General features: G+C 42.6%; 1 protein-coding gene across 1 annotated transcript in view; it reads left to right on the forward strand.

The window, feature by feature from the left end:
* The first annotated feature begins 4464 nt into the window (after positions 1-4464).
* The window catches only part of MCUB (mitochondrial calcium uniporter dominant negative subunit beta), a 44604-nt gene continuing 34464 nt past the window's right edge, over positions 4465-14604 (forward strand). Inside the window, exon 1 of the mRNA XM_045537470.1 lies at positions 4465-4577. Coding sequence (XP_045393426.1) covers positions 4497-4577 — 81 coding nt within the window. The 5' untranslated portion in view covers positions 4465-4496. The remainder of the gene's footprint in view (positions 4578-14604) is intronic.

A 14604-nucleotide genomic window follows, 5' to 3' on the forward strand; every position in this document is an offset into this window, starting at 1 on the left:
AGTGGCCATTGCCAACACACAATAATCCAGTATCACTACTGGTCAGCTAAGCTGTGAAAAACCGAGTTCTGCATAGGGCAGGAGGTTCCAGGACACGAGTGGTAATGTCTGCAATGCCAGGTGCCATGAATGTCAATGGATGAAATTTGGGGGCTCCCTTTATTAGCAGTTAAAGCACAAATCTGAACGTTACAAAGTCCTCATTAAGGATATGACGCAGCTGGAACTAGGGTGAAGCTAGCGAGGTATCTGCCTTGGGTGCAAAATGTAAAGGGCCACCAAAAAAACTCAGTCGTTAAGTAATAGCTGAAGGTGATATTTTTAGAAATCAAAATCCAAAAATCCATAGTGAACAAAATATCAAAATTGTAAGTAAACACAGGCTTTGACCCTGCACATCAACGGGTCACCTCACTTAACCGCACCCTAATCCCGGCTGTGATATGACACTATGGCTGCGGGAGGGTCAGGTGGTCGGATGATGCCAGAAAATACAGGGACTATAAGGTCAAGATCAAAATCTTGGGGTCACGAGTTATATATTTCCAGTCTTGAATTCTTACTATATGATCTTAGGTAAGTCACTTAACCTACTAAGCTTCAGTTTCTCCATATGCAATAGGGAGCTAATAATATAATAATACTTATCCCATAAGGTCTTAAAAGAGTAAACAAGATAACACAAAGAAAGTGCTTATGCCTCAGCCACAGAACCTGATGTAGGTTCTGTGGAGCCAGAAGCTTATGCAACTTCATAGACCCTTTTAAGAGAAATGACAAAAAATTAGGAATACAAAATTGACATAGTAGCGAATATTTATTTAGATTGAGAAAAGAAACCATAAATAACACTTTAAAAGCTCAAATCCCAGAAAAATAAAATAGTTTTATACATTAGTTGCCCCTCTATGTCACTGTAGTACTTTATTTTCTACACTTTTTTTTTGGCTACATTTTCTTTATTTGCCTTTTCCTATGACAATGTGGTTTAATACTTTCTGTAGAGAGGATAGAAAAGGTAATTGTACTCTCTCTAGCATGAGTGATTTGATTTATGTCACGGATAGTTTAAGAAAGCGTTTCTAGGCTTTACAACTCGCAATTAGTAATGTTATGTCAATTCTTATGATTGTTTTTAAATTTCGGAGAACTCCCATCACAGGGTATTTGGAGAATGTTCTACAGACTAGCTTCTGGATTCTTTCCTGTCCCACATCATTTTTTTTTGTTAGACACACACAACCCAGCACCGTTGGACACATGCATGTTGGGATACAATCTCTGGGCCTGTACTTTTGTGTCACATCACCAAGTTCATTCCGCAGATCCTAGGAGTATTCCTGGGAGCCATTCCTACGTTGTCATGGTTAGTCATAACTTAAGAATCCATGGAAATGACTGTGAGTCCCATCAAAATAGTCACTAAACCCAAACTAAACGTATCTCCAACTCAACTTACTTTGGGCTAGCTCTTGCAAATGGCCCTGGGCACTCTGCCACCTGACACAGGGGGATGTGTAACAGAAGGGCGGTTGGAGAGGAACGAGACAGTGGCCAGTTAAGATACTTTACTTTTAGAAATGTTACAAAAACACATGACCAAGTGAGCACATTGCTACCGACCCCGTCCGATGCCTTGGAAGACACTTGGGAAGTGAAGAGCCCTGAAGCTTAAGCTTCATCTGCTTCCCAGTAAATCAACTTTGCTGACACTTGATTTCTCAATAAATGCTACTATTAGTAAGACCAAGTTTTCCATCGCACTTAGTACCTGCCTGCTTTGAAGCAATTATTAGACACCTGGAGTCTACATGCAAGGACAGGTGCTCGCATTTATTAATTTTGTACCTGCTTTAAATTAGGGATTCGGTCAACAGTGACTAAATCAAAGCATGCTAGAGGAGAGGAAGAGGCGCAGCAAGAAAATACAGATGTGGCTGAAGAAAAGTCTAGGAGTTGTGGACCCAGACAGAAAGGACAACGATATGCAGACAGGAAGCGCTTCTGTCAAGTACTAGAAGGCCATGACAGAGACCTCAGGACTGATGAGAAATACAGACAGGTGTAGGAAGAGCCTTTAGAACAACCAGTATGGGCCAGGTGCAGTGGCGCACGCCTGTAATCCTAGCACTTTGGGAGGCTGAGGCAGGAGGCTCACTTAAGGCCAGGAGTTTGAGGCCAGCCTGGGCAATACAGTGAGACCCCATCTCTAAAAAAAAAAAATAATTTTAATATATCACAAAAAAATAAAACAACCAGTGTGATTCTATTTATGTAAGATATCCAAAAAAGGATATCTAGAGAGGCAGAAAGTAGATTAGTAGTTCCCTGGGGCTGGAGGTGGTAACGGAAAGTGATGTAAATGAGCCCGAGGCATCTTTCTGGGGTGACGGAAATGCTCTAACTGGGATTGTGATTGTTGCATAACTCTGTAAATTTGCTAAAAATCATCTGCCTACTTTTAATACGTGAAAAGTGATGGCCTGTAAATTCAATTAAATCAAACCTTAATAAAGCTGTTTAAAATTTGTTTTTGCAAAGTGAGATCAGAGATTCAAACGTGAAAAGGCTGTAACATGTAAGTAGTACTTAGGAACTGGCTCCCATCGAGTAATTGTTTTGTCTCTACAAGAGTCCCAGACACTGTGGTCAAGTTTGTTGGACACCAAAAACGAGTGTGTGTGTGCTGAGTGGCTTTGTGGATAGGGCATTCCCAGTGACCCTTTTGTCTGCAGTGCCCAGAGCTTCTCTCACAGTTTGCTGACCTTGCTTTTGGGGCCAGATTCTGTGCTGCAAAATGGACACCTCCACCCCTTCCCCATTTCCCTCCATCCTAATAAAATTTTTCGCTTTCATTTGCAGCACCAGCTAACAGAAGGAAAAAAGTCAGGAAAAGTAATTTACCTTCCCAGGTGAACTTAATGTTTAATGAGTCGCTACAGATGCTGCTTAACACGTACGAATCCATCTTTAATGATGACAAAGTTTTGACTATCAGAGAGACTTCCAGTTCTTTCCTTTTTTAGGAGTGATTTGCTACTTGTTGCATTGTTTGCCAACTTTGATTCGTTAGCTGAAGCCTCTTCTAGATTCAGCAGATAAAAATAAAGGATGCACAGTTAAATTTGAATTCAGATAAACGCCAAATCATTTAGTTTAAGCATATCCCAGATACTTCATTTTTTTAACATCAGTGTGACCCATGCAATATTTTGCACATACTTATTATTATTGTTATTATCTGAAAGCATTATTTGTCGTTTATCTGCAATTTAAATTTAACTGGGCATCCTGCATCTTACCCGACAGCCCTACTGCAAGTAAGTTGTGCGAAAGCTTGGTTTAGGTTGCTCTTAAATGGCTTGTGTTTATTTATAAAACCAAACGTTTCCAAGACAAAAGCATTAGATTTCCCAGTTGTTGGGAGGTCTAAATTGCCGTTCTTCGGAAGCTCCTTCAATTAAAAATGTGATTTGATAGGCCTGGCGCGCTGGCTCACACCTGTAATCCCAGCGCTTTGGAAGGAGGCAGGAGGATCGCTGGAGGCCGGAGTTCGAGACCAGCCTGGACAGTACAGCCAGACCCTCTCTTGTGCTCTACAAAAAATTTCTGCTGTGGGAGAGATTTTTCGCAAAAGGCTCGAGTTTGGGCCACTGTGTGGTGGTAGAGCCCGGGCAAGACCCTCTTCTCTGCGTCTAGACCCTGCCCCTCTCCGCACCCCAGATGCTCTTTCCCCCTCGACCCCCGACCTCCGTTCCCTCCCCGTGGGGGTGACATGGAGAAAAGGCTCTCAATGCCCAGAATGCACAGCGAGGTTTGAAATCCTCCACTTGCAGGGTGCCAGTTGCCCGCTCTGGTTCCTTCCAGAAGGGGCTTCGGCCGGAGGAGGCGAAACCTGCGATGGGGAAGGCGGTTCACTCCCGCTCTGGAGCTTTCTTTCTCTCGCCCTTTTTTTTTTTTTTTTAACTTTTTTTGTAAACTTTTTTTGTAAATTTTTTTTTTTTTTGGCTGGGCGCAGTGGCTCACGCCTATAATCCTAGCACTCTGGGAGGCCGAGGCGGGAGGATCGCTCAAGGTCAGGAGTTCGAGACCAGCCTGAGCAAGAGCGAGACCCATCTCTACTAAAAATAGAAAGAAATTATCTGGCCAACTAAAATATATACAGAAAAAATTAGCCGGGCATGGTGGCGCATGCCTGTAGTCCCAGCTACTCGGGAGGCTGAGGCAGGAGGATCGCTTGAGCCCAGGAGTTGGAGGTTGCTGTGAGCTAGGCTGACGCCAGGGCACTCACTCTAGCCCGGGCAACAGAGCGAGACTCTGTCTCAAAAAAAAAAAAAAAAAAAAAAAAAAAAAAAAAAAAAATTTAAATTTTTTTTTTTAATTTTTTTTTTTTTTTTTTTTTGGTCGGAGGGCAGAAAACAGCCCTGCGCGCGGGCGTGTGCGAAGCGGAGACACACCCTCCCTGCGGCCCGGCCCTGCCCGGCGCTGACGGGAGGATGCGCCTCGGCGGCCTCGGGCAGTGGCTCCCGCGCCGGCCGCCGCCCCCCGGAGCGCGTCCGAGGTCGCTGTCGCCTCAGGTGAGCGCGGCGCCGGCAAGTTCGCGGCGGGCAACTTTGGCGGGAAAAGACCCCGGGCGGCCGCGCGGGTCCCCGAGCGCGACAGGCCGGTCGCCGCTCCCCGCGCGGGAGGCCCCGACAGGTGGCGTCGGCGGCGGACGCGGGTCCCCCGGGGGCTTGGGGGGGACCGAGGGCGGGGAAAGGCCGGAGCCCGCGGCCGGGCTCAGGGGACCGCGGGGACCGGGGACCGCGGCCGTGAGCGAGCGAGCGAGCTCCAGCGCCGTCCGCGGGGTCCCCGTCGCTGGGTGGTGATGGAGCCCGGGGAGGAAGGACAGTTAAAAAAAGAAAAAAAAAAAAAAAAAAAAACTTGCAGGGTGTGTGCGGTTGGGGACGGCGTGGCTTCAGAGTTTACTTTGTCCTTTGTCGCCCCCCATCCCAGTGTCAGGTTAGTCTGAGAAAAGTAATGCCTCAAACGGAAAGATGCTTGTTTTTGAAAGTCTTTTAGCCGTGCAGTTAGAAAGGCAAAAACGAAACGGTTTAATTGTCTTGTCAATTTCACTTCCTGTTTGTTTGGGGGGGTTTCGTTTTTTTTTTTTTTTTTTTTTCGTTTTTTTTTTTTTTTTTTTTTTCTTTTCCTCCGACCGTCTCAGGGCTTCAGAGTTTGGATCGATGCAGGAAATATTGAAATGCATTTTTAAAAAAATGATGTCCCTGAATGTTTGCAAGGGAAAGAGGAAGGCCATGTTGTTGCTAATTGGTAAGACAAGGGGTGCATGCCTTAAAGTGGAAAATGGTGAACTTAACGGTTGGGGCTGGGCGTGGTAGTTAACGAGGGTAATCCCAGCACCTTGGGAGGTTGAGGCAGGAGGATCGCTTGGGGCCAGGAGTTCCAGAGCAGCCTGGGTAACACAGGGAGCCCTGGCTCTACAAAAAATAAAAATAAAAATAAAAATAAAATTAGCCCTGCACACCTGTAGTCCTAGCTACTCGGGAGGTGAGGCGGGAAGATCCTTGAGCCCAGGAGTTCAGTACTGCAGTGAGCTTTGGTTAAGCCATTGCCCTCCAGCCTGGGCGACAGTGAGACCTGGTCTCAACAAGGAATAAAAAGAAAAATAGAGTAATTGGGAAGATAGGCTCTTTCCACTTTTAAAAATCGTACCTTTACTATAAGTGTCCCATTGCACCACGATATGCCAAACATTAAAACAACCCAGTTCAAGAAATCCTCCTGCCCGGGTACCATTTGAACACACCTGATTGATTGTTTTCCATTAAATCCATTTAACACCTTGAGTAGCATTTTTATGGATCCCAGGACTGGCTGCCCTTTCTCAAATTATCAACTCCAAACCCGTTTCTCCGTATTTCCCAACTGATGCCACATAGGTGGTGTCATTGGATGCCTTCGCAGGAATGTGGGTGCCCTTTAAAAGAAGTAGAAATGGGGCTTATTAGGCCTAATAATAGAGGAACAGTTGTTAGTACTTTGCCTTTAGCTAATCGTCTTAAGAAGCCATACGTGTGAGTATTTCTAATTTGCAAATTTCTGTTTTAAGTCAGCTGTCCATGCTGTAATGACAGTTTGCAAAATGTTTAAAATGGAAATGCTTCCATCATTTTACCTGTGTGATAAAAGACCCCAGAAACAATAAAGGCAAGCCTGTGAGTTTGCTTTTTTAAAATGTAGCTTTTAAATCTTACCATGAAAGAACTGAATAGAAATAGACTGTGGCCCGTTAACGCGTTTCAGCTAGGACTACTAAACCGTTTTCTGCAAATCAAATTACCTGGTTGTAGGGATGTTTTTCATTGTAAGGTTTCATTGTAAGGTTTCACTGTTTTGTGGTTGTCTCACTTGATGTGAAACATCCTATGACTAAAGACAAGTATTGTTTCTACATATTTTTACTGCAAACATTGAGACCTCTAGAGCCTGCGAAATAGCTAGAAAAAAAGTGGTTTGTGACTTTGACAGCCCATAAAATCCTAGCTTGCAAGGACTTGTCATAGGTGGTATCTCAAGTAGGCGTTCCCAGTGATAATTGGTCTTTCTGAAGTCTTTCACACTCCTATAAATATGCTTATAGGAACATTTAATAACTTTGAAAAATACATTCTACAATTCTCATCTTTCATATGGTAGGTGAGTAATTGTCTCCTGGTGTATTGTGGGTGGAAGAAAACTCCAGTTTGTTGACATGCATATGTTTTATTTTTTTTTTTCATCTTTTTTTTTTTTGCATTTTTTCTTTTTGACTTTTTTGACTTTTTTTTTTATTTTTTCCCTTCTTTGCTACATGCTCCAGCAGAAACATGCATATGTTTTTAAAGAACACATTTAGTGTGAAGCATAAGAGAGCAAGAACATATTTTATTATCTTTGGCCGAGGCATGGCCTGGCGTCTGCAGTCACATTGCAGTGACAGCATCTCGGCCCGACAGCACTCTGGTGGAGCGGTTGTCAGGGCGATCCGGAGCTCCTGCTGGCGTTTCTCTGTGCAAGGAGGCAGATTTGAGTGATCAGAGTGCCTGGTGAGTTATATCTAAACAGAAAGCCCTTGCCTGAATGTGCCTTTCTTATTTTGGCTTTTCTGCTACTTAGACTGAGAAACTCCCTGATTTGATCTCATGCCCTAAGAATACAGCACTTGAAGACCCATGTAAGATATGTTTAAAATTGTAAAAAATCGAGTGTGCTTTGTAGAGAAGCCTAAGTATGAAGGGGGCTTTTATTCCCCTTAACTTCTAGAAACAAAGCATCTGAATGTTTTAATCATGTCACAAGATGTTAATTTGGAAATTGTCTTGATCTTTGGAATGTAATGAACATATCAGTCTTGCCTGACACTTTCCTGCTATTCTACCTCTTGTATTTGTAATTGGTGCATCGTGTTCGTTAATACTGGTTTCAGAGCTCTCTGCTGAGAACAATTGGTTGTGTGTTGGTGATTGTATTCATGCTCTAGAAAAGACATTAGTGCTTTGATCTCACTCAGTAATTTTAGACCAGTTTGTCTGTTATATATTAAACGTTACCTTCTCAGCACTTAGGTAGTAGTGTTTATTTGTTTAGATTTTTATTTATTGTAATTAAATGATATCAGTGCTATTTTACAGTAAACTCTAAGCTGGGAAATCATTTTGTATCTTGACAGATGAAGTACCTATGAAGCTAAGGTAAAAGTCCTGAGGCTAAATGTTGGTTGATCTAACTGACATCTACTGTATAAACTAAATGTGTTTAGGTCGTGGAATAGAAGCGAGCAGCTAGTTTGGTTGGTGTTAGGCAGTCGGGACACCTGAGTGCCAGCCAGGCTGGCCCTGCCACCACTAAGCTCTGTGAACTTAGCCCCATCATTCAGTCTATTTGGGTCTTTTTGTTCCCTTCTCAAAACAAAAGGATTTGTCTAATTGATCTTAAGAGTCTTTTTCCATGTCTAAAATTGCCATTTTGTTATTTTACCAGAGGATATAAATATACCATAGAACAAAGGATTGTCAACGTCAGAATAGTTGTCTTTAGTGATTGAAAAATTCTTTTAGATCTTGGGCAGCCAGTAAAGTGATAGTTTTGCCTATGGTGGTAATAACTGTTTTCCCTTTCAAAAAAAACGGAAGGGCGCTGAGCACCATGGCTCTCGTGGGTCACACCTGTAATCCCAGCCCTTTGGGAGGCTGAGGAGGGAGGATCCACTTGAAGCCAGGAGTTCGAGACCAGCCTGAGTGAGGGCGAGACCCCCATCTCCACAAAAAATAGAAAAATTAGCTGGGCGTGGTGGCACGTGCCTGTAGTCCCAGCTACTCGGGAGGCTGAGGCAGGAGGATCACTTGAGCCCAGGAGTTTGAGGTTGCTGTGAGCTAGGCTGATGCCACGGCACTCACTCTAGCCTGGGCAACAGAGTGAGACTCTGTCTCAAAAAAAAAAAAAAAAAAAGGAAAGAAATTTTGAAAATCAACTCTTTGGTATTCAAACAAACATATTCTAAGTAGTAAATTATGGAAGTGTGGCAAACCAGACTCTTTCTTGTTCACATTGTCTTTTTGGTGCTTTGTCCATAGAAGGTGCTCAATAAATATTGATTGTGTTGAATCACATTGCTGTAAGAATCTAATTTTTTTTTACTTCAGCATATTATGGGGGTACAAATGCTTAGGTTACGTACATTGCCCTTACCCCGCTGCCCCCAGAGTTTCAAACGTGTCCATCCCCCAGAAGGTGCTCATCGTACCCATTATGTATGTATACACCCATCCCCTCCTCCGCCCTCCCATCTGCCCGACACCCGATCAATGTTATTCCTAAATGTGCTCTTAGGTGTTGATCAGTGAAACCAATTTGATGGTGAGTACATGTGGTGCTTATTTTTCCATTCTTGGGATACTTCACTTAGTAGAATGGGTTCCAGCTCCATCCAGGAAAATACAAGAGGTGCTAGATCACCATTGTTTCTTATAGCTGAGTGGTACTCCATGGTATACATATACCACGTTGTATTAATTCACTCACGTATTGATGGGCACTTGGGTTGTTTCCACATCTTTGCAATTGTGAATTGTGCTGCTATAAACATTCAAGTGCAGATGTCTTTTTTATAGAATGTCTTTTGTTCTTTTGGGTAGATGCCCAGTAATGGGATTGCTGGATTAAATGGTAGATCTACTCGTACCTCTTTAAGGTATCTCCATATTGTTTTCCACAGAGGTTGCACTAGTTTGCAGTCCCACCAGCAGGGTATGAGAGTTCCTATCTCTCTGCATCCACGCCAACATTTATTGTGTTGGGACTTTTTGATAAAGGCCATTCTCACTGGAGATAAGTGAAGAATCTAATTTTGATGCTATGATTCTCCCTTAAAGAAATATGGTGGTACTGAAGTTATTCACTTTCCTCATACAGAAATAGATTCCTCTTTTCTTCTTCCTAATGCTTTCCTACTTTCTTCTTCCTCACCTGCCCTAAATTTTCCTATTTCCTTGCTACCTTGATGTTACCTAAGTTAAAATATAGTTCGGGTCACCTACCAAAGAGTCCATTGACTCTGAGAGTTTCCTATTTATGCAGCTTTGACATCATTTTAACCTTAGGTAGAGGTTTACCATAAAAGGAATAGGAAGTATTGCAGCCCAAATTTTTTTTTTCGTTTTTTGACAGCTCTTTAGGGGTTAATTAGATTTCTGCCTAGGATTCACAATATTGGTATGAAATGATCTGTGAAATCTGCATTCTAAGCAAGGTTCATTGAAGAGAATTATTTTGAATAGATTTGAGGGCAAGCAAGAGGGGACAGTGAAAGCCTGGCAAGAGATGGGGCTGGAGTTGAAATTTTTCTAGCCTATAAGCAGAAATAAGAAGTGACATAAAACACTGAACCTCAGTCAGGAAACCAACAGATTTGCAAAGCTTTGTTGTGGCAAACTTTAGGGAGAAAAAGTCTTAGGGTCTTAACGATATTTACTAGATTTTTTTTTTTTTTTAGAACCATTATGGATGCAGGTGGTAGTCCTATTAAATTCAACTGCGTATATATCTTTTTATAATGAAAGCATTGCTCAAATCACACTTCTGGGACCTAAAGATGAATTAGCTTACTTTAACTGTGTGGGCATAACAGTAAATAATAAATGCCTGAAGCTGGGTTGAGGAAGGAAGAAGGTACCATTCCTTTTGACAGATCCTTGTTATTTTTCTGACTCTGTTCACATCTCTCTCGTTTGTTATACATTTTGTTTTTGGCATATGAGTTTTCCTGGTGGGCTGAGTGGGATGTTTGAATAGGGGATTTTAAAAGGCATTGATGAATAACTGCTCTGTAACTGTGACAATGTGGCCATAAACCTGGAAGAAAAAATTGTTTTAGAAACTATTTTGCAGACAGATAGCATCGACGCTCCAAGCCCTTGCTGGAGGATATTTGTTGTGACATTTAATAGTACGATAAGTCACTTCTGCAACTCTGCTTGGGTATACTAAACCAATTTTCACTTTTCAGGAGAAAATGTAGTCTAAGAATAGGGACTAAGATGTGAAATGAGTTGCTGGCTGAAGTCAAGGGAAGAATCAGAGTCACATGGTGAGTTGTAATTCCTCTGGGAGAAGTGAAACCCTGGGTGAAAAGGTGACGGCTTTGCTAAGGAATGTTCCGGAGACAATGCATTGGCACAGGTGTTTATTCCAATGGGTTTATTTCTGTTTGAAATTATCATTAAACCACGGGTATCATTTGTCTTTGCTCTAAGCCCAGCATTAGACTACAGTCAGTATGAGTATGGTTTTCCTCCTGTTTTCTTCATCAAACCTTTTTTTAAGTGCATTTTCTATGTCTCTGTTGTTTAAAGCACGCTGCTGAAACAAAAGGCCCAACAAGAATTAATCTTCTGTATTCTTAACACATCGCTACACTAGAAAAAAAAAATTTTCCTTGGAGCCAGGGTGTTTTGTTACGAAAATAGAATAAAAACTTCAAAAACAAAATGATCCTTTCTAATGTAATGAAAAATTTATTTTTTACTGTTTTCTGTTGTGAGTTATATGCAACTTTGAAAAATAGTTTACGCAGCTCCCAAAGTGAAGGGATGTGTGAGTTACATTTGCTTCGCAAGGCCCCGGGCTCAAAACTAGCGTGAGTTAAATACAACTCACGTGGCAGTTAATGTGTTAAAGCCATTTTTTTTCTCTCTTAAGAAATGGTTCTGAGGTGAACTCCACAGGTCGGGCAGTAGCTCTGCTCCACACGGTCATTCAGGGACCTAAGCTGACCTGTTTCTCTGTCATCTACACGTGCCTTCCAAAGTCAAAAGAGCAGAGGACTTTTTTAGTCTTGCAAGGGGTCATGGGCTAGGCCTGGAGTGTTATATGTCACTTGTGTTCATGTTGCATTGAATATTTCATTGAATGAGTCACATGGCCTCATTTAACTGCAAGAAGGATGAGATACATAGTCCGGGCCAGCAACCGCATTCCAGCTAAAACTTGATTACTGCGGAAAGAGAAAGAATGGATTTTAGCAGCAACTTAGCTGTATCTGCCACAGTCCCCTTGCCCAGAAACAAGAGAGTATTGTTTTGGGGATCGCTGAATTTCCAGGGCACTACTGAGCCTCATTTATAAGCGTTCCTCAGCAATAGATAGTTATAAGAGGCAGTTTCTCTTAATACAGTGAAATTTTGCTTCTCCCTGAAAAACATAAAAAGGGAATGGTGAAATTTTAGCATTTTTAATTTGGGCTGGAACAGGAACATTTGACGCCTTATTGGGTTCATTATAACCTACCCTCCAGGCTGTAACTTAATAGGAAAGGGTATAGTCTGACTTGCACACTCTAAGCTAAGGAAGGGAGAGAAATACAGTATAATGGTTCCATTAGAAATTGAGGGCAGAATTCAAGTTTATGCAATGACACCTGATAAGGAAGAAAATAAATAGAGCTGAGAAAAGATGCCGATGAAGTGGTTTTGGGGAAAGACTTACCTGAGAGGAATTGTGGTGATTAATAGCTAAATGAGCTACAGTAAAAGTTATAAAAGTATCATGCATATCTAATATATTAATTTCGTGGCAGTTTATAGGCTAGTTTGTTATAAATATGGTCTTAAAAAAATTTTAGACACTTAAAAATGGTTGAAAGATGTTAACTAACCGTGTCTTCGAATAAAATGTATCCTAGCATATAATACTAAGACTAATCCACTATAGTTCAGGGCATATTTAGAAAGAGATTCATTAGCATGACCTTGTATAATGTTTCCTCACTACATTATTTACTTAATCATGTCATTTTGGCTTGTACACATGGTTTTTCATTTTAATTTGTCAGGTTTAGATGTCATTATTGATCAATCTTAAATGCATAACTCTGAGATACTAGAAATGTTTTCGTTTCCCGTTGCTTTTCATGGTAATTCAGCATAATTATTGTTTTCTGTAATGAAATGGCTAGATTGCCACAGGCACTTACACACTCCCTGAACTTGTACACTCTATGCAATTGTCTGTGAAACATTAGCAAGTCTTCAGTTAATGAGTTATCCTAAAGGGCTAGATATACTATACACATATATATGTAATATTAAAAGTATATAATATTACTGATATAAGCATATTATAAATTGTCCCTGTGCCTGTCAAGGTCAAAACATAAAATATTGTAGGTCCTGCGGAATTGCCTTTTTCTTGAGGCTTATTATTCTTATCCTGTGCTGCAACAGAATGCTTTGAGCTTGGTAAGCACATGCTGACCATTGCTTTGGGAGTGGTAGGAAAAAAAAAAAAAACAATTTCGCAGTGCCAGAAAAAGGCAGTTTCTCTTAGTGATGGAGAACAAGTACCGGATGAGAAAACCCTGGCTTGGTAGTTGTATACAAAGGGTCTGAGAGTTTTTGACCTACGGGTCCCTCATGAACAGTGGATTCCAGAACACTAGCGTAGTTTCTAACTGATGAAGGAAAGTGCAGCATCTTGATCACAGCCAGCAGTCCCATTGCATGATACTGGGACTGTCAGACTACAGCAGGGGCATTATGTTTTGTTCCTGGGGCCTTACTTTACAAAGGACGCTGACAAGCTAATGGGGAGGGAGGTGCACCAGAAGGTGATTAAGGGCCGAGCGCGGTGGCTCATGCCTGTCATCCCAGCACTCTGGGAGGCCCAGGCGGGAGGATCACTCGAGGTCAAGGAGTTCGAGACCAGCCTGAGCAAGAGTGAGACCCCGTCTCTACTAAAAATAGAAAGAAATCATCTGGACAACTAAAAATACACAGAACAAATTAGCCGGGCATGGTGGCGCATGCCTGTAGTCCCAGCTACTCGGGAGGCTGAGGCAGGAGGATCGCTTGAGCCCAGGAGTTGGAGGTTGCTGTGAGCTAGGCTGATGCCACGGCACTCACTCTAGCCCAGCCAACAGAGCAAGACTCTGTCTCAAAAAAAAAAAAAAAAGTGATTAAGATGTTGAGGATTCACATAGGAGATGATTAAAGGACTGTGTATTTTTAATCTGGTGAAAAGGAAGCAAAGGAAAAGCGAGATATTTGTGTTCAAATGTCTTACACGGCATCATATGAAAGAAGATTATCATGCTGTATTGCTTCAGAGCAAGGAAATTGCTCCCAAGGTTGGGCAGATAGAACAGGTAGGCAGAGTTGGGCTCAGTTTCAGAAACTTCTTATGTACATGCTGGCTGTTGACCAATGCACAGGCTGCTGCGTGCAGTGCAGGACTCCCGGGTTGCCAGAAGAACCCAGGCGGAAGCTGGAGAAGCCAGCTCCGTCCTGCCATGGGAGCCTGCCCAGCAACTGCACCAGACCCAGGAAGGAACACTTCAGTGCCAGCTAGCAAATGAAAAATTCCTAAAGGTCTCAGATCTAATTTCCCAGAGCAGTCAAAAAGGGCGAACTTGGAGGGGACAGACAATATGTTGATAACCATCCTGGGAGGAAGAGGCAACACCTGTGTGTACTTGAAGGTGGCAGCTGCACTCGTGGGCGTGGCCAGGCTGGTCAGGGTGAGGGGGGACGGGAGCCAGGGCCAGACCGTGGTCAGGGGCTGGGGAAGGGGTGTCCGTTCCAAGCACAGTGCTGCAGCCTAGGGCAGGAATCCAGGAAGCAGCACTTGGCTGTTCCAGGAACAGAGAATCCAACTCAGAGATGGGTTGGATAAGACAGATCAAAAAAAGCATGAGACTTACAAGTGCATGAGGAAGTTGAACTGAGTAGGCAGGAAGGTAAGGAAGGGGTGGGTTATGGAGAAGCCAGGTTGGCTGGAGTAGGGGTAGTTGGGACCCGGACTGGCCCAGGTCAGAATGGAGGATGAAGGGAGGTGATGTAACCTCTAAGGTTCTTTTTTTTATCTCTGATGTTCTCCGAGGTCCCTTGGGTACCGGGCTTTGCTACCCATGGCAAAGTCAGAGACTGCTGAAGTTTGGAGATGGATAAACTCAGAGGCGCTGCTAAAAATCCCCTCCAAGAAAAAGCTTTGTGTCTTTGATAGCATAATGACAACTTTGTGGGAATGATTTTATTGTAGCCTTCTCTTTATATGATGTTATTAATCTTT

The sequence above is a fragment of the Lemur catta genome, chromosome 26 (assembly GCF_020740605.2).
Source record: "Lemur catta isolate mLemCat1 chromosome 26, mLemCat1.pri, whole genome shotgun sequence".
In the NCBI taxonomy this organism is placed as follows: domain Eukaryota; kingdom Metazoa; phylum Chordata; class Mammalia; order Primates; family Lemuridae; genus Lemur; species Lemur catta.